This window comes from Rhinoraja longicauda, chromosome 23, assembly GCF_053455715.1.
Source record: "Rhinoraja longicauda isolate Sanriku21f chromosome 23, sRhiLon1.1, whole genome shotgun sequence".
In the NCBI taxonomy this organism is placed as follows: Eukaryota; Metazoa; Chordata; class Chondrichthyes; order Rajiformes; family Arhynchobatidae; genus Rhinoraja; species Rhinoraja longicauda.
Window position 1 is genome coordinate 31456765 of NC_135975.1, and position 20332 is coordinate 31477096.

General features: G+C 40.4%; 1 protein-coding gene across 8 annotated transcripts in view; it reads right to left on the reverse strand.

The window, feature by feature from the left end:
- The window catches only part of c2cd5 (C2 calcium dependent domain containing 5), a 106840-nt gene that overhangs the window by 52432 nt on the left and 34076 nt on the right, over positions 1 to 20332 (reverse strand). For 5 of the 8 annotated variants that reach the window (XM_078419989.1, XM_078419992.1, XM_078419990.1 and 2 more), the window contains 3 exons: positions 20058 to 20212; positions 16049 to 16134; positions 13650 to 13758 (listed from right to left, as the gene is read on the reverse strand). In XM_078419989.1, coding sequence (XP_078276115.1) covers positions 13650 to 13758; positions 16049 to 16134; positions 20058 to 20212 — 350 coding nt within the window. The remainder of the gene's footprint in view (positions 1 to 13649; positions 13759 to 16048; positions 16135 to 20057; positions 20213 to 20332) is intronic. The other 3 variants (XM_078419993.1, XM_078419991.1, XM_078419997.1) reach the window with 1 other exon arrangement.

Below are 20332 nucleotides of genomic sequence, written 5' to 3' on the forward strand. Positions count from 1 at the left end.
TTCAGATATAAATCACCATATCTCTGTTGATCATTATCAAGGTGCAAATGATGGCTTGCTCAGCAGTTCTTAGAAATTCCTCCTTGCTTGGTAGCATTAAGTGTGCTGTACAATAACATCTGGAACCGTCTTCAATGTTGATCCCAGTGTCTTCAAGTGACTCATGCCACTATGTCTCCTTTGGCAGTTTCTTGGGATTAAGGATGACACTTGCTTCCACTCCAGTTCTGAGGTGACCATTGAGGCTAATATGGGAGCTACAAACCTTCTCTCATGATGGTGTATTCTGTGAGGTGGTGTGTCCCTTCCAGGGCTTGCACCAGCTTCCAATGCAAGACCTCCAGGTCCTTCTCAATATCCATTCTGAATGTTGCTTCTTCACCAATAGTTATGGGCCAGCGGTCCCCAGAAAGATTTCATCACATCCCATTCTTTCTCTCCAGAGATGCTACCTGTCCCGCTGAGTTACTCCAGCATTTTGTGTCTATCCTGAATCTTTTGTTCAGTTCACATGGCAACCCCCTCTGCAACAGACTGCACCTTTCAGGAAGATAGTGTAAGAACGTGAATGACCCAGGCAGCTCAAAGTAACTAACCTAGAGTAAAAGCTTGCACCTCCTCTAACCTCATCTACTGGATCAAGTGTTCCTGATGTGTATTCCTTTACATCCGTAAAGCCAAGCATTGACTAGGAGACCTGCCCCTCTCCTCCAGCTTTTGACCCCTCCCCCAACCACCACTATCAGTCTGAAGAAAGGTCCTGACCAGAAACATCACCTATCCATGTTCACCAGAGATGCTGCCTACCCACTGGGTTATGCCAGCACTTTGTGTCTTTATTTAGGGTAATAAGGGATTTAGTGCCAGAGATGTTGGCCCGGAAGAGAGAATTACCTTTGGTCTATTTATCCTTCCCTTGAATATGGAACACCTGCTAAATCTGTGATGGTGACATTTTTCCAGTGCCTGCTGTAAGTAGTCCAGGTCTCAATTGCATAGAGAAGAGCAGGTATCACAGCTGGCTTGTCGACCATGCATTTTGTCCCTGGTTTGAGGTCTTGATCTTCAAATAGTCTTTTCTTCAATCAACTAAATGCCATGGTGGCACTGGTGGGGAGTTTTATCCATGCCTGCCTTCATTAAGAGGAGGCTCCTGACATATGCAAGGGATGCAGCTCTTCCAGAGGCTCATTGTGCACTTATTCTCTGTGGGCTGTGTGGTGCAGTGGGGGCAGCTTGTGTAGAGGAGCTTGGTTTTGCATTAGTTGATGCACGATCCATTCTGTTGTATAGTTTTGTGAACAAGCAGCATGGTCTGCTAGTGTTTGTAACCAAGTGCTTACAATGCAGGCAGCTCAACAACCGAGATTCGGGTTACCATAGTTCTGGAGCACAATAGCCATAAATTGAACAATGTTCCTTTTGTTCGGAAGATTAGCTGCACTTCCATGGAAGATGTGTTGGTGGCAAACTGCATCACCGCAGCATGAAAAAAACGAGAAATTTGAGGAAAAGACAGTCTTCTTTGACACCAGTCTTCACCAAGATTGGTTCTGTTATAGTGATTGCCTGCTGGCCCGTGAGACTGAATGTAAGATGGAGTTTAACTTCAAAGTGCAGCCAAATTTGACTCAGGCATTCCACAGTCTCTTTTAATTGGTAGAGTCAATGGCTTTAGTAAAGTCACAAGAAAGTGTACTGGTGCTTCACCCTGCATTGGCCCTGGAGTTGTCCTGCCATGAATATCACTCCCGTTGTAGCTCAAGATAAATGAGATCTGCACTGTGATTTGGGGAGCAGCTCTTTTGGGGTCAGAGCAGCAATTTTTCTTGGTCTCATCTAAATCTTCCAGGTTTGGGGTGTATGTATTTATGCCCAGAGCATGTTGGTTCAGTGTTAGAGGGAATCAAAGACTTTTATTAATTCCACAAGAGTATTCAGACACAAAGAGCTAGCTATCTTCTTCCAATATGTCCCTCCAGAATAAAGTGTGGCTAATACATTGTTCCTTAAACCAGCTATTCCCAACCTGACGTTCTGCACTGCGTCCTGGTGCAGATGATAATTAAACATTCTTCACTCTCGTAACTTACACCTGGCATCTAAGTGCAAGAGATTCCCCAACTATGATCACAGAATGGCGTTCAGGTCTGTCGCCATTGGGTTTGCTCACGAGGGTCCTGTTTTTCCATCTGTGGGTGCCGCCATGTATTGGCACCATTTCCAAAGTGCGTTAACGCCTCTTGGTCTGACTGGACTTTGGAAATGGTGGCAAAGCACGGCGGCGCCCACCTGTGTAAATACGCAAAATGAATCTTTGAAAAGAACTGGAGATTCAAAAAAAGAAAAAAGCTCTGGGTGCCTCTAGGCCTGTGCACATTTCTTTGAACAAATGCACACACAGGCATGCACGTCAAGACTGTTGTATGTCCCAAAATGGAACAAAGTTTTAAATTGCAGCAGCATAACTGGCCTATAATCACAATACTCATAGATATCATAATAATAAAACAAATTAAAGTCCAAGAAACAAAAAAAATATTTGTGAAAAACCAAACTAAAGCCCAAAGACCCTTGACCAACCAAGATAATTTGTAGTTTAAAGTTTAAATGGTGTTTGTAGTGTTCAATAGCCGAATGGTTGTCACGGTTTTCAGACTCCTGTCCCTTCTTCCTGATGGCATGTGCGAAATTAGAGGGTAGTCAGGATGGCTTGATGATGCCTTTTAGAGGCTGTGCCTCCTACAGATCCCTTTGATGGTAGGGTGATCAGTACCCATGATGGACTGGGCAGTGTCCACCGCTTTTTGTAATCATCTTCATTCCTGGACGCTCACGTTGGCGAACTGGGCCATAATGCAACCAGTCAATATGCACTTTGCTGTACACCTGTAGAAGTTCAAGACAATATTCATTGACGTGCTGAATCTGCCCAATCTTCCAAGGAAGTAGAGACATTGATGGGCTTTGCTTACAATTGCATTAATGTGCTGGGACCAGGACAGATCTTCAGAGATATGCACCTCCTGGAAATGTAAGTAGTTGACCCTCTCAGGCAGAGTAGCTCATGTCCACCACCGCTCTGCTTGTTACTATGTAATGTTTAGCAATAACAGGCCAGGGATATATTTGTAGAGATAGGTTACAGAGAGTGAAAAGTGTTTAACTGTCATCTGCACTGGGACCAGTACAGTGAAACATTAACTTGCTGCAGTTTTACAGGCAAAATGCTAGTTAAATTGTGTAAGTTTGTCAGCATGTTTTTTTTGTTAGCATTCTCTAAACTAGCGCTTCTTAAACTCATTCACTCTTGAGTCTTTATCACAAAATTTCACTTACCCTCGACTAAATTTTCTTATGTTTTTTTTTGTGATTTTCATCTTATTCTCCCTTGTGCATAATATTATATACATTAAGTCATTCACCCGCCATGCACCCCTCTAGTTTCATTCACCCTTGGGTGAACCATTCACCGGTTTAAGAAGCACTGCTCTAAACTATGAAATGCTGAAGAAAGAGCAGCTGAAGATACAAGAAGTTAAGACTTGGTTGACTCATCCTGCAAGAACTTTGGATATAAACTCCACATTTTCAAGTGTACAATTGTAAAAGCATTAAATGCAAAACAAAATGTGCGCTTTGCCACAAAATAATGGTGCAAATTTAAAATACAGATGTTTAGAAAGAGCAGCCTTTATACAGTTCCAGCCATAATGTTTCAAGTGAACATGCAGTTCTAAATGTACACAAATTCAAAGCTGAATAGCTAATAACTTGATAATAAGTGTGATGCCTGGTACCAAGCTGAATTCAACAATGTGCAAGTTTTGGAAATGCTTTATTGCTGAAGCAAAAAAAAATTTTTTTAAAGGCAATTCCCAGTGAACAAAGTTTAAAAAAAAACTAGGCATGTTGAGCAGGCTTCACTGGACGGGACAAAACAGACAGAAAACCATGGCAGCTCACTGAAATGGTTAAAGTAACAATCTCAACACCATTGTAAAAGCATGGCAAATGTTGGCAACATCAAAGAATATATCTTCCTTCAACGGCTTTGACAAGTTACCCGAAAATACCCAAACCAGAACACAAGAATAAATTTTTAGTTCTTTGGCAAAAACATACTTTCAAGGACATTCTGAAGTAATAAAACAAAAATAAATAATGCAGACACTGAAATCTTTCCACTCAAGCCAATCGTTAATTGAACAAAAACCAAGTAGTTTCCTCAAATATATCTGTGTGTGCAAAACAGATTCTGAAGTAGATCTATATATTAAAAAATCTTTTTCTATCCATTTCTTTATTTGCCCCTTGCTCCTTCTCCACTTTTATTTTGCTTCTCCATTCTACCCATTTCTCTGGCCTCTTGCTGCCTTGTGACGTTGACACATTTATTTCCTTTCTGCTGCTTGGTTCTTCAGTACCTAGGTACACGTGACAATAATAAACCTAAACACTTCAGGATTTCTGCCTCACTTCTTCCCTGCACTTGGGGGATGTTTGCAGACAATTTTACCTGCACTGTTCTAGCCTACCCAAGTGTAAAGATAGCCATGACTCGGTCTATTTTCACAGGAATAGTAAAGTGGGTCCAAACATCTTTGAAATTAAAAATTTAGATGGGGATATATTGCGAACAAATAAAAATTGGGAGGTTCAAGAACGATCAGAAGCAGTAAAACAGTTAATTGAGCCCTTCAATAAAAAGTAATTGAAGAACACAGTGCCAGAGCAGCTCACTGAGTCAGGCAACATCTCTGGAGGTTTTGTGTTGAGACACTTCTTCAAACCCAAAACGTCGCCTACCCATGTCCTGCAGAGATGCTGCCTGACCTGCTGAGTTCCAGCACCTTGTGATTTTTTTTGGTAAACTAGCATCTGCAGTTAATTGTGTCTCCAAAAGTAAAGAAAAAGGATTTGAATAATAGCAAAGTTATATTTAACATTTTAGTAAGAACACACCAATTGTAGTAGACCGGGGGGGGGGGGGAGGGAGAAGGGAAAGAGTCCTGGCAAAGAGGTGAGGCGAGACAAGGTCTGGCAAGTGATAGGTGGATACAGGTGAGAGGGATTTGATTGGCAGTAGGGCGACACAGTGGTGTGGCTGTTAAAGCTGTTGCCTCACAGCACCAGAGTCCTGTGTTCGATACAGACCTCGGAGACTGTTGGTGTGGAGTTTGCACATTCTCCCTGTGGCAGAGTGGGTTTCCTCCCACATTCCAAAGGCGTGCGAGTTTGTAGGTTAACTGGCCTCGGTAAATTGCACCCGGTGTGTAGGAAGTGGGTGAGAAAGTGGGATAACATAGAACTAGTGTGAACGGGTGATCGATGGTCAGCGAGGGCTTAATGGGCTGAAGGGCCTGTTTCCATACTGTATCTCTAAAAAAACTAAAACAACAATATTTTGGGTATTCTTTTAAAATGGGATATGAAGGAGCTGGAGAAGATGCTTAGAAGATTTAGGAGGATGATATCAGAATGAAACACTCAAATGGTTTTAGGCTTTTGTCTAAGGAAAGACAGAGGGTGGGCAGGGAGGTAACTAGCAGAGAAAGGGAGTCTTTATATCAGCTCAATTAAGCTTTGTTCATAATCTTATAGAAAATGTTTCTACATGCAGGAACAGTATACTATACCAAAGACTTATTGGACCCATAATTTGTCGTGGGTGCCGTGTGTGTATAGCAAGTTTATACACAGAGGCAAGTCATAAATGGCGTCAATGACTTGCAGTAGAGCTTGGAATCATTCACTGAAATTCATGCACATAATCCGAACAGGTTTACGTGTGCAAATCCTTGCAAATTAAAGGGGAACAGTTTAACCAGGCTTGTGGTTGTTAAGTCAAGTGCAGGTTCCTTCTACAGGTAGACATCCTTCTGAAGTTGCAACTTCCTGCTTGCCTATGTGCTACTGTACACACCAGGGTCTCCCTTGAATCCACTACCAAAAGCAGCATGATAATAATTCGATTGTGACCGATACTCCAACCTTATCCAGTGACCCAACCTGATCCTCTAGGTTCCCAAGTCCCTACCCCTTTCCCAGAAGGTAGAAGCTCTGAACCTTCACAGGCCACTGACCTTTGGCCTCTCTCAAACTGGCCTCTCTCAAACTGTATCCACCAGTTTCTGGGATATGCAAGCTTGGTAATATTGTGCACAATATTCTTGTCAGGGCGGCACGGTGGCACACCAGTAGAGTTGCTGCCTTACAGCACCAGAGACCCGGGCTCGATCCTGACTATGGGTGTTGTCTGTACAGAGTTTGTATGTTCTCCCCTGCGCAGGTTTTCTCTGGGAGCTCCGGTTTCATTCAACACTCCAAAGACATACTGGTTTGGAGCTTAATTGGCCTGGTAAAAATTGTAAATTATCTCTAGTGTGTGTAGGATGATGTTAGTGTACGGGGATCTCTGGTCAGCACGGACCAGGTGGGTCGAAGAGCCTGTTTCCGCACTGTATCTCTAAACTAGACTAAACAGCTTGGGGCTTACAGATTATTGCTGTGGGTGAGAGGAGGAGTAAGTAGGAGACAAAATACCAGCACAAAATGCATGTTAACTCTCACTACTGTGTACTTAAGTTTGACGCGCCTTTTACAAAAACTAGGGCACAGATTTTGTTTATATAATAAAGGATCAGGTCTTCGGCCTCAAATGTTAACTCTTTCTCTCTTCAGAGATGCTCCCTAACATGTTGAATATCTCCAGGATGTTCTGTTTTTACGAGAAAGGGTCAGTGGTTATGGACAATCTGGTGAGTAGAGAAATACTGGAGATGCTTAGTGGCATAGTCTGATTTGGGCCTCTCAAACCCATTCTATCAGTCACATAGATCATAGGTAATCTCCAGTATGTAGGAAAGAACTGCAGATGCTGGCTTACAAAGCTAAACATGAAAAGCTGGAGTAACTCAGCGGGTCGGGCAGCATATTTGGAGAAAAGGAATAAGTGACTTTTCGTGTTGAGAAACTTCTTCAGACTAAGAGTCAGGGGATAGGGAGAGGGAAACTGGAGCATCCTGCTACCGCTGCACCATAGAGAGCATCCTAACGCATGGCATCCCTGTGTGGTACCTCAGCTGCACGGAGGCAGAAAGGAAAGCTCTACAGCGGGTAGTCCATAGAGCTCAGAGGGCCATCGGAACACAGCTACCAGACTTGGAGGGCATCTACAACACACGATGCCTCAGAAAAGCCACCAGCATCCACAAAGACTCTTCACACCCCTGCAACAGTCTGTTCGAACTCCTTCCATCGGGCAGACGATACAAGGCCTTCTACGCCCGCACCTCCAGACTCAGGGACAGCTTCATCCCCAGGGCCATAGCTGCTATGAACCGGTCCTGCTGAGCCGGATGGCCACAACGCATAGATCAACTTGCACTTTACCCTGTCTAAAAACTGTTACAATTGTTTCGTTTCGTTGGGTTGCTGTTAATTACTTAAATTATTGCATCGTATGGGAGGCGCATTCCCAATCTCGTTGTACCCCTGGGTACAATGACAATAAAGATATATTGTATTGTATTGTATTGTATTGTATTGAAAAGCCCCCAGCATACTTATAGTTTCTCTCTCCCCTGACTCTGTCTGAAGAAGGATCTCGACGTGAAACGTCACCTATTCCTTTTCTCCAGAGATGCTGCCTGACCCGCTGAGTTACTCCAGCACTTTGCATCTATTGGTAATCTCCATCTTTACTCTTCCTTTGGAGATATTGTTAAGATAGGTTTCAAACTTGGATTTGCTACATTATTATTTTGCCCGTTTTTACCAACCTACCCAGAAAACTTGCACTACTTGGCCAATTTGCTCAGGCAATACTTTTCCCTTGCAAAGATGCGTATGGGTGCTACTGTTAAGAGACTGCATTATAAAATGCCAAGCTGTAATGTAAAGTCGGATCTTCCCACCAACTCCTGCACTACGCGATCACCCCTGATCCTGATTCTATTGGTGTGTTATAAAACATTGTAAATTGGAAAACAATGACAGTAAGAAGAGTTCATTAATATTTTAATATTATACCACCAAATTGGAACACTGCAGGTTATAACTAATCTTTATTCAAACCAGTGAGATTAAGCCTGAAGGAAAAACTGGAGAATCCAAATATCCTCTGCTACAGGAAACTCCTAGCCAAGCTAGATACCATTCATCCTTTGGACTAGAATTTAAGTTTGATTCAGGGTAATGGAAGTGGACGTATTCCAACAGACAGGCTAAAAACGTCTCGAAAAAAAGACAGAATAGTGCTGTAGTAACTTAGCGAGTCAGGCAGCATCTCTAGAGGTAATGAAGGTGATGTTTCGGGTCGGGACCCTTCTTCAGACTGATTGGAGTGGAGGAGTAAGGAGGGGTGGGGTTGAGAAAGCTGGAAAAGAGAGGTGGGGACAGGACAAATCCTGCGAGTGATGGGTGGATACAGTTGAAGGGGGTTTGACTGATAGATGCGAGACAAAGGCCAGAGATGAAAAGACAAATGTCCGTGAGATGAGGAGAGAGGAGTGAAATATGAAGCCAGAGAAAGGGATATAGGAGGAAAAGGATGGTGGGGAGGGGAGGAGAGAAGGGAGTTGGAATTGTGGGAGAAATGGGCGCACATCAGAATGGGGCACATAAAAGAAGGGGGAGGGGAGGAAATGAGGTACCCATTGAGTTACTCCAGCACTGTCATAAACCAGCATCTGCCATCCATTGTGCCTATGAATGCCGAACATTTATCCTACAGAAAACAGTTCATAATCCCCAAGCAAGAGACATAGACTTGGGTAGTGCTGGGCATGTGACTGTGAAACAGCATACTTGTTCAGCAGGGCACGTTCTTCCTTGGTTGGAGATTAATGCAATGTTGTAAGACTTTAACGGACACAATAGCTAGATAACTGTCATTTAAGAGTTCGAAGAGGTCGAGATTGTCATTGAGTCTTACAGCGTAGAAACAGGCCCTTTGGCCCAATTTGCCCACACCAACCAGCATGTCCTGTCTACACTAGTCCCACCTGCCTTTGGCAGATATCCCTCTAAACCTGTCCTATCAATGTACCTGTCTCAATGTTTCTTAAATGTTGCGATAGTACCTGCCTCAACTATCTCCTGCAGCAGCTTGTCCATTTGTGTGAAAAGGTTATCCCTCAGGTGCCTATCAAATCTTTTCCCTCCTTACCTTAAACCTATATCCTCTGGTTACCCTACCGTGGGCAAGAGGCCCTGTGCGTCTTCCTGATCTATTCTTCTCAGGATTTTGTACACCTCTATAAGATCACCCCTATTCTCCTATTCTATTCTGCTTTATTAGTGGACTTTAAGCTGTGAAATCACTGGAGTGGATCCAACTAGTGGGACACACATTTTGATTTCCAATGATTTTATGTTCTCACGTCACCTTTGTTCTCAGCCAAGATGCTTTATCAACTCTCCGAGAATGGTTGATGCTGAATATGCGCTGAAGATCCCTAGTGCTTAAAATCCTCACCTTAACACTTTAAAATAAAATAGGATAACTGCTCCAGTTTGATATTAAGCTTTCACAATGACAAACATAGGTGATGTCATGGTCCCCAGATGTAGTAGAATATTATACAATAGAATTTCACCTTCATCATCAAAATTAGCTCTAGGTTATACCACACTTTTGGTTCAATACATGCCTCTTGGAGGGGTAGTGGAAATAAGCATATAAACTGATCAAAAATGTCAGACGGTGTCCATTATTTTAGAAACTTTAATTATAATATCTGAATTTTCAGGTTAGGGTTTCATCATTAAATATGCCAAGACTCACTAAGCTAGGAGATGCTGTAAAGGTTCGTTTGAAACAGTTAATTAGTATAACACCCTTTAAAACTATAAATTGTGTCCACTAAATGCATCAAATAATTATGATTATAAATTGCTTTGGCAACACCACCAACTAGATTTTGTATGCATGAACTACGAGAAATTATTTCTTTTTAATTTAAAACTGTGACTTATTCCTTAAATGGTTCTGATCTATCCTCTGAAGAACATTTGTTTTGGTTATCATTACTTCCCACAAATGTTCCGTGCTCCCAATCGTTACACTTTTTAATTTTTTTTTGCCGATCATAAAGTTACAGTGATGAAGCCACAGGAATTTAATTCACTGAGCTGCCATAATTTCAGTCAGTATGCGCAATGTTGAAGAAGTTATAAAATACCTGCATTGAAACTATTCCAGTCTAGCAGTTTGTATGATCTTGTGTTACCCATAATTCCGACAAAGGCTGAGTTCAAAACAGCAAGTTAGTAGATCAGTTATAGGAGTAGATCAGAGTGAGCAATACAGAGAGCACCACAAGGACAACACTACTTCACATGAACTGGAAAGACACAGACAATAGAGTTAATAGAGGTACATTCATCCAGATAGGGCAAAGAATAAGGATCATGCTATTCCAATCTAGAACCTGCATTTGCCTTTCGATTTTTAATAAAACAGAAAAAGACAGTTCGTAAAGTACTTGGCAAATATAATTACCCATTCATCGAATCATTTGGAGAGTAATTTAACACAGTTTCAAACCAAATTGGAGAGTAATTTAACTCACATTTTCAAACCAAACTCATTCTTCAAAAAGAGAAAAGTTTCACAGCCATGCAAAATGAATAAACTTAGCCTATAACGGAAGAGGGTACTGCAAGCTCAAATCCTTAGAAATTAAGAACACATTTTGAGTAAATAAAATTGATAATTGGTAAGAATAAATTTATATAAGCTCAACTGTTTTTTTTCCTTTGCTTCATTACCTCTGTGTAACTGAGCTGATGAAAACTTGTTCACAAAATAATTTAAACTAAAAATATAACATTTTTATACCTCTCCCAATGAAAGCATGTAGTGCACTAGAAAAATAATCAAGGACAAAAAGTCATTTTCCAGATAAAAAGGAAAGAAAGTTGGCACAGGTAACTGCAGAAATCATTTAAAAAGTAAAATTTACAAAATGTACATCTTAGCATAGAAATACAAGCTAGGCTATTTATAGGCCATACAGGTCAACTAAATGTTAAAAAATATAATTCAAGGAGAGTTCTAAATTTTACACGAGTCCAAATATATGAACAAAATATCATGACAGGTACATCAGCCACCAAGCTTAATTGTGTTTGCAGGATCTACGTATATGTTGGCACATCACAAATCTGGCAATGCTTGTGGTTTCAATAATCAAAAGATTTAATTCTGAATATTATGGGAGATTTCTTGGCATAAAAGCCAACATGAATAATGCAATTGAGGGAGGTAAGATAAAAAGGATTGGGTATAATGGGAAGCAAGAGCAGCACACACTAGATTTTTAAATACATAATGATTGGAGTAGTTCTTCTTCCTCTCAGGATTTGGAATTACTCTGCATCAATAAAGCAAAATCCCAAATATTTTTTTTTCCCCAGTGTTTATTAACTATTTTAAATGTAAAAGTAGTTAATAAATTTAAATTTAATTAAATTTAACGTGAAATTTTAAATTCCTTTGAAGCGTATTCCGGTCCTTTCACAAAGTTATCATGAAGGTTTAAAAAAAAATAATGAATTCGACAATCAGCTGAAAAAATAAACAATTTGACCAAAGCACAAGGTTTATAGTGTGCTGGCATAATAGTTAGATTCAATGGATTAGTATACAGAGATCAGGGTTAACAGTTCAGAGAATGCATTTCAAGTTCCACTAGTTCACGAGTAAAAAAGACAGTCTGGAAATAGAAACCCGATACCAGTAAGTGATCATGAAGTTTGTTGGTTATAAAATTCCAACTGGTACACTAGTGCTTTTTAGGAATGAAAGCTGGCTATCCTTACCTGGACTGATCCATGTGAGATTCCTGTCTCAAACTACTGTGGTTGACTCTTAACTGCCTGACAAAATGGAGTGGCAAACTACTCAATTATATCAAAGTGCTTTAAATAATTCAGCTGTTCAAAGAGAAGGTTTGCCTTACACTTGGCATTAAGTACTATCTTGCCATTGAAAGAATTAAACATAATAAGAGCACGTAATTAACAGTAATTAACAATTTATTACTCTTAATGAGAAGAATAACATCCAAAACAAGTGGGCACAGATTTAAGGCAAGAGAAAGGAGTTTTAAAGAGGATTGGGAGTGAATTTTCTTTTGCACACACAGTTGTTGATACCTGCAACTCATCGGCAGGGGGGATAGTAAAGTCAGACATGATCATCATATTCAGGAGACATTTTGACAGGCATTTTAAATAGCATTAAAGTGCGAGCAAATGGGATCAGTGTAGATGGGCAAAGAGGTTGGCATGGACAGGTGAGCCTGTTCCTGCATTGTACGACTCCATGACTGTATTGCATAGAAGAGGCGCCAAGCACCCAACAGAGCATTAAAATGGACTCTTCCATGCCACACGCATTTCCAATTGTGAAATTTAAAAGGACGGTCAATAGAGCAGCACATTAGTGCAGCTGGTAGAGCCGCTGCCTCACAGCGCCAGAGACCTGGGTTCAATCCTGACCCTGGGTGCTGTCAGTTTGTGGAGTTTGCACTTTCTTCCTGTGAACACCGGGTGCTCCGGTTTCATCCCACATTCTACTGAGGTGCAGGTTTGTAGGCTAATTGGTTTCTGTAAATTGTCTCTAGTGTGTAGGATAAAACCAGTGTATTGGTGATCACTGGTCCCCACGTGGTGATCACTCGGTGGGCTGAAGGGCCTATTTCCATGCTGTATCTCCAAACTAAAATAAACTAAAGGAAAAACAAGAACAGACCAACTGTCCAGTAACTCAGGGAAGTAAGCTGTTGAGGTAAGCTCCAACCTCTTAGGCACAAAGACGCATTAATGCTCAATACTCAATGGGTACTTTCAAAAACCTCTACTGATGATGGAAGATAATTTTTTTCTGGACGTAGTTACAATGCGATCAGGAATTTTTGAGTTCTGTTGACCACCAAATTACTATTCACAATTCCTTAGTAACCAGTACTGTTTTTGTAGACAAAAAAGGCGCTGGTACTCATGTTGTTCCTTGCTGTTGATGTCAGTGACAGATTGTTGTTCTATAAGCTTCTTAAACTGTTTAAGGACCCGACCACCTAATTTAATTAATATATTTTATTTTGAGTTTGAGTTGTGTTTAGGTTAGTTGTGTTGAGTGAACTTTAATAATCTTTTGGGAGTATTAAAAATTCTAAAAATGTTAAAATCTAGCATTTGGTTTTTCAGAGATGCAGCTACTCTGTGCACTGCAACAAGGATGCCAAGTTGTAAAGTTCATATTATTTATTTAATGGAGCCACAGTAGTCATACAGCTTGAAACAGGCCCTTCGGCCCAACTTGCCCATGCCGGCCAAGATGCCACATCTATACTAGTCCCACTTACCTGCATTTGGCATAGAATAATAGAGGAATAAATATTACTTAATATGTCATTAAAAGGGAAAACAATTGTTAAAAAGTACACCTGATTGTATACATCCGCGAGACATTTTAATCAATATACTATGTGTGTGCCACATTGAGCCAATTTACTACTTTATCATTCTGTGAACAATTTTGTCAAGACGCCAACAGATTGAGCTTTCATTGCACAAGCCTGGATGAAGTGAGTATTTTTCTTGTCCCAAAGTGATGCTATCTGACATATTCTGCTTACCTGGGTTGTGGATTCTGTCCAGTAGCTTCACAGATCTGGCGCTGACTACTCCACCAACATGAACAAGAAACCCAGGCGGGAAAGTTGTGAGGGTGAAAAAGGGAAATTCCTGTGCAGAAGAAAACAAAAAATGGAAGTGGTGAAGACATTTACAAAAGGAAAGATGATCTAGTTGTCAAAATCACGTCCGATTAATGGCGTGTACAATCAAATCAAAGCAACTAAATGCAGTCAGAGCACTGGGATTTATTCTGGGTGTTTAGAATCAGAAAGTAGTGACGTTACTTGATACAGTTGTGGCAAAGTGGTCAAGTTATCAAAATAGGAACTCAGAGGCCTTGACTAACGATCCAGAGACATGGGTTTAAGTTCCACTACGGCAACTGTGGAATTAGAATTTAATTAGCAAATTGGAATTTTCAACAAACAATTAATGTTAACTAGACCAAGTGGACCCGTTGGGCCCATTCCTCATAGAGGGGGGGCAGGGAAGGGGAGAGGGTATGATTGAGTGAGGCCTAGACCCAAAGCCTCTCTTGTATTTTAGCACCCTCAACCTCCCACTCAATCCCCCCCCTCTCCCTACTAACACACTCCATCCCCCCTAGCCACCCCCACTTGCCCCTCCCCTGCCCCCACCCGGGAACGCGGGGGGATGGAGTGGCTGAATGTTAGACCAATGCAGTAGAGGTTTGGGGGAGTTTCAAAGGGGGTTCAGGGGGGAGTTTCAAAGGGGGTTCAGGGGGGATGAATTGGGTGAATGAAGGATGGAAGAGAGGGGAGGGATAATGGGGCTGGGGGATGGAGTGGGTGAGAAGAGGATAAGGGGGTGGGTTGTGGGGGGGAATGATAAGGAGTTGAGGGGGTGTGGATGGAGTGGGTGAGTGGGGCTCGTAAAAAAAAAACCTGAAACCAATTTAAGTTAATGCAGCACAGGTTTGGGGGAGTTTTAAGGGGGATTAAGGGGGGAATGGAGTGTGTGAGTGGGGCTCTTTATGCTTATGAAGGAACTGCTGATGCTGGTTTACACTGAAGATGGACACAAAATGCTGGAGTAAATCAGTGGGTCAGGCAGCATCTTTGGTGAAAATGAACAGATGACATTTTGGGTCGAGACCCTTCTTCAGACTCCACTCACCTGTTCCTTTTCTCCTTAGATGCTGTCTGACCCACTGAGTCACTCCAGTATTTTTTGTTTATCTTCAACTGTTAATAGTGACTACCATAAAACTACTGATTATTGTTTGAATAATAGTTCTCCAATGTCCTTTAGGAGAGAATATCTGTGATCCTGATTTGGTCCTTGTGTGACCCCAGTAGAGTCAGAGTCGCAAGCATGGAAACAGGCTCTTTGGCCCAACCTGTCCATGCTGAGCAAGATGCCCCACCTAAGCTAGTCCAATTTGCCCATGTGAGGCTCCTATCCCTCTAAATCTTTCATATCCATGTACTCAAGCAACATGCTTGATCCTTAACAGTTGTTTTTGGAAATCGCTCACTTAATTGTATCATAATTGTTATACTGAATCAGTGAGAGGATAAAACTAGATAAAGATTGCATTAAGCTTGTCACCAGATTCTAACGTGGCACTGTGATTTCTAGCCTGGTCGGCCATACACTGTCCATCTCAATTTATTACCGAACACCTGAGCACAGGGTCAGAGCATTAGGTCCTTTGTAGTCAGAGCAGGCAACCAATGCAAGCATGGACCACGTGGGCTAGGCCGAGATCCAGCTGATCTTCCCTGTACCTAACATAGAACAACACAAGAACAGGCCCTTTGGTCCACAGTACGTGTACCAATAATAATGCCAAGATCTTCACTTATTTACATGCACAACCCATATCCCTCCATTCCTTGCATATCCATATGCCTATCCAAAAGTATTTTAAATATCACTATCGTATCTGCTTCAACCACCACCTCCAGCAGCTCGTTCTAGGCACTCGTCACTCCGTGCATAAACCTTGCTCCACAAACCTCCTTTAAACTTTGCACCTCTCACCTTAAAGCTATGCCCTAACCTTTCAAAACCTTTTATAACATTAACAATTTCCATGAAGTTACTCCCACGATCCCCGAGGTATTTCCTCGGTAATCATTCCAATTGATGTTACTGGCATGTATTTCATAGAGGTGCACCATGTGGCTCAGAATTTCTCACTCATTTAACAACGCAAATAAACTATGCACAATTTCACAAGTTATAAAAGTAGATTTATGCCCATCGAGCCTGCTCCGCCATCCAATTTGATCTCTGCCTCCTAATCCTATTTTCCTGCCTTCTCCCCAGATGGCAAATCTTGAGTCACCAATGTACCCTTAAGAAAAACACTTCCAAATAACATTTGTACAATATCAATGAAGGAAAAATGCTGAATAAACTGTCTGCTTACCCTGTGTTCGAAGGCAGACTGGGTCTGTTGTCGATAGAGGGCTTTCAAAGGACCTCCATCTTTTCCACCGCTGCCACTTCCCATTCCTAAGAAATATCAAGCAGGCATTCTTTAAACTTATTACAATACCACAATACCAAAATCAAAATGTGTCTGTGCCATTTTGATATTTAATAAGAGTAGAACTGATCATCAAGAAAATTGCCCAGATTTCTAATCTATGTATAAAGGTATGGTCAATATATTTTATCTTGTTTTTTTTTGGTGCACGACAGACTATTATAATTTTAGCTCCATGTTACAAATTAATCATGTCATTTTCTTTTGCTCATCTTCATTTACTAATTTTACCCACTTGCTAAATTTTGCATTACAATTTTTCAAATGCTTGTTACTAGCCTCTAAAAATGAATTTGACCTTAAATATTAATGTGCACCAATTATAGAGAAATTATTTAAGCAGCTTCAAAATTAAAATGTTTACTTTTAATCTGTTGTGCATGAATTTGTACTGAATATTTAAACCACGTTTCAAGAGCCTTGCTCACTTCACTTTCTTAGAATTGGAAGTGTCATATTAAAGAAAAAAATAATACAGCCCACTCTACTCCACTTGTGTATTGGAAATGTCTGTTTATTAAAATTCATACATGCAGAGGAATTTTCTGCCAGCCTTCCAGAATGAAAAAATTTATGTTCACATTTATAAAGGAAAATGGTATGCAAAATGCACACCTCAACTTTATAATATCCCAAATGGTATGCCAACATTGGTGGGAAAAGCTCACATTGACAATTTAAAATATATTTTTTGCAACAAAAATATTAAAATATTCACACAAAAAATCAAGACTTTTAAAAACGGGATTGAGTTACACCTGGTCCAATTATCCCAAGGTGCTTCATCTTAAACTATATTTCATCACAATGCCTGTGAGAGAAACTATGGAAGTATGGAACTATGGAAGTGTGAAAGAAACTATGGAACTATCTCCACGCCCAAACAAAGTGATTAGCATGGGCACCAAAGGTTACGGTTTAAAGGCAGGAGAACAGGATTGAGAGGGGGGAGAAAAAGAGATCGGCCATGATTGAATAGCGGAGCAGACTCGATGGGCCGAATGGCCTAATTCTGCTCTAATGATCTCATGAAAATGCATCACTGACTGCCTACTAAAATCATCTTCTTTAACAATAATTTTCTTATAATTCATACATGAATAAATTATTTAGTAAATTTTAAAGAAGAATGGAAATTAAAAGTAAATATCAATCCAATCTTTTGCGAATGTAGGTTTTAGCTGTGTGTCTTTGATAAGGAAACAGTATAGACTTACTGATATTTCTGTATAGGCCTTTGGGTCACATAAGCAAATTTTCTTCCAAAAGTACACAGTACAAAGCAATAGCACAATAATTTTTTTTATATTCCCTTTTTAAAGACAGAGAAAAATGAGCCCATGGGAATTTGTACTGGGAAAAGGTCAATACAGAATTATTCAAATACACTTTTTTTTTAAAATATGAAAACAACTGTAAAACCATCAGGCTTAACCAGATCAACAGAGAAGTGCATAGCCAAAGTAACAATAACATTAATAAAAGAATAAAAGAAGTACTGGACTGCACACAGCAACCAGAACACTTAACAAGACAAATATTTAATGAACTACGTAAATGCAATGAATGAATGAATGTATGAATGAATTGGTTCCCAATAACTAGTACCTGTCACTTATGGTTCTTCGACAACCTCCCTCCCCGCCATCCCCAGTAGTTTTATCAATTGCCATAATTTTGAAAATAGAAAACATTTTTGCCAGGCCAAATTTGCAATATGATTTGGACTTACAGATTACTTGTAACTGTTAAGTGTGGCGCAAAACAAAATATTTAGTTTGTCTTTTGCCAAAACGTACATTAGTTTGATTTGTTTTTCTTGAACAAGTTCTTATTTGACAATTAGGTTGGAATCCTTTCAAATTTAGCATGCTTATTTTTCTCGCATGTCGGTATGATTGTTTGCTTTCATGTAATGTATGCAACTATTATTATTATATGTTTTTTTTTTGTTTTTTTTAAAAGGTACTGAGCACACAGGCTTTCTAAAAAGCAGAAGCAATTTTTCACACCAATCAATCCTACCAGAGGCAGTTAGAAGCAACTCTTCATTGAAAGACACACTTTTCCTCAGGCAGACTGGACTTGCATAGCCAGAGGGAGGAGGGGTAAAACTATGCAGAGCCGCAGAGCGAAGGAGATGTGCACTTTTATGATGGGGGGAACCGGAGGATAGAGGAGGGGAGCTGGGAAAGAAGAAAATCCTAGGCCCCTTGGGGAAAGCTGCTGCTGTAGAAAAGTAGTAGAAACAAAGATGAAGTTGGAGTCACAAGATCACATACAGGAGAAGAAAATACAGCATGCAAAGTCATATGTAATCAAAAAAAACAATTGGGTGTACATTTTGTAAAATGAACATACATACATACACAAAGTGAAAACAAATTCAAACAAACTAATGAGAACTTTCAGGAGGAGGATGTAAAAATTAAACCAAAACACCTTTCTGCATATTAAATTTAAACGTTGTTACTTGTACAGTCAATTCTTTCTGTTACATTTTTTAAAAGACTATCCCTTTAATTAAATACTTGCAATGTACTGTCTTTCAAAGGAAGTGAAAGCTTGATGACATTTTAATTAAGAAGAACACCAGAGACAAAATGAAGTGATTTGGACAGCCCCTCAATCAGATGTTAACACTGTTGGCGTAGCTGGCAATCCTGTTTTGGGCTTTCGTTTAGGATTATCTTTCTAAAGCACATTTCTCTTCACTTTACTTACCTACAAATAGTTAACAAAATTGTACTTTTTCCTTATCTTAGATGCAACATAACTGCTGGTAGTGGTACTCCGAGCAAATTATATATTTCAAATTTAAAGCCTTCATTCTTGGTTTACGATTAACCATGTCTTTCGAGAGATTACAGACTCAATCAAAAAGACATAATACCTATATCAGAATCTCTTACGTTCATAGACATTCTGATGTGTTCATAGACTTAATGGAAGGCAAAAACTTCAGAACAGAATACAAGGAAAGGCATGAATTAACATTCATCATAATTACCATATCCTTAAATAGACACTGAAGTCAAATATTCCTGCTGCTATGGTGAAACATGTACATTCCTCTGTGGCTGTAAATATCAGAATGTCCTCAAAGAAGCTGCCTCAATAAATCTGTATCTATCATACCATTTTTGTTGATGCCCCCAATAATGTGCAGCATCTTAAAGGATTTTGAAAGCACGGGATTTATAGCGTTAAAAATATGAAAGGGAAGCACCATCTTCATAAAGCCTGATGAAACAGGCTAATCGACATTTGCAACAATCCAAGTCTGTGCACTTGGTTGTTTAGATTGATTATCTAAGTCACCTTAGTTTTGATATCTCACTGACTGGTCAAGAAACAATCTGGCACAGAATGTAAAAGGGATGTTTAGATATTTACAAGTCAAATCACAACACGAGACACTGCAGATGCTCAAATCATGACCAAAACACAAAGTGCTGGAGGCACTCAGCAGGTATCTGTGGAGGGAATGGTCAGACGACATTTTGGGTCGGGTCAGACCCAGTCTGAAGAAAAGGGCCCCAACCCGAAATATCATCAGTAAATTCCCTCCACGGACGCTACCTGACCCGCTGTGCTCCTTCAGCACTGTGTGTTTTTCTCACTGGAGACCTCTGCTGGAAGGGGCTGTACAATGCACTTCTCTGCTTTTTTCTTCTTGGAAGACAGACATGAGATTTGGCCCCAGCTTTGGAATTGATCAACAGCGATCCAAAATACTTAAAAAAATTCCAATTCAGTTTTGCAGCTCTACATTGTGCAATAAGAGGAACGCATGATTAGGTTTTCATAAGCAGAATGAGGTGCTTCAGGTGCAAAAAAACCACAAATTTACAACAAAAGAAACAAAGCAGGGTTGGAGGTGCCTTACCAGTTTTAGGTGTCAAACTCAAATCTGTGTCAGAAGAGGAGGACTGTCGACTGTAGGACTTGGAAGGTGAAAAGGAATAGGTTTGATTTTTCAGAGGGGTGGAGGGTCCAGATGAATGAGTAACAACAGGGTTGGGATCTTCACTGAAGGGAACCCTGCCAGAAGAAGTGGGAAACACATTCAGTAACCCTGTGGTATGGATCCAAACAATGATGGAATGACCCATACACAGGGATGACAGCAGTTGCTTCTATGTGCAGGCTGGGGAAGACGCC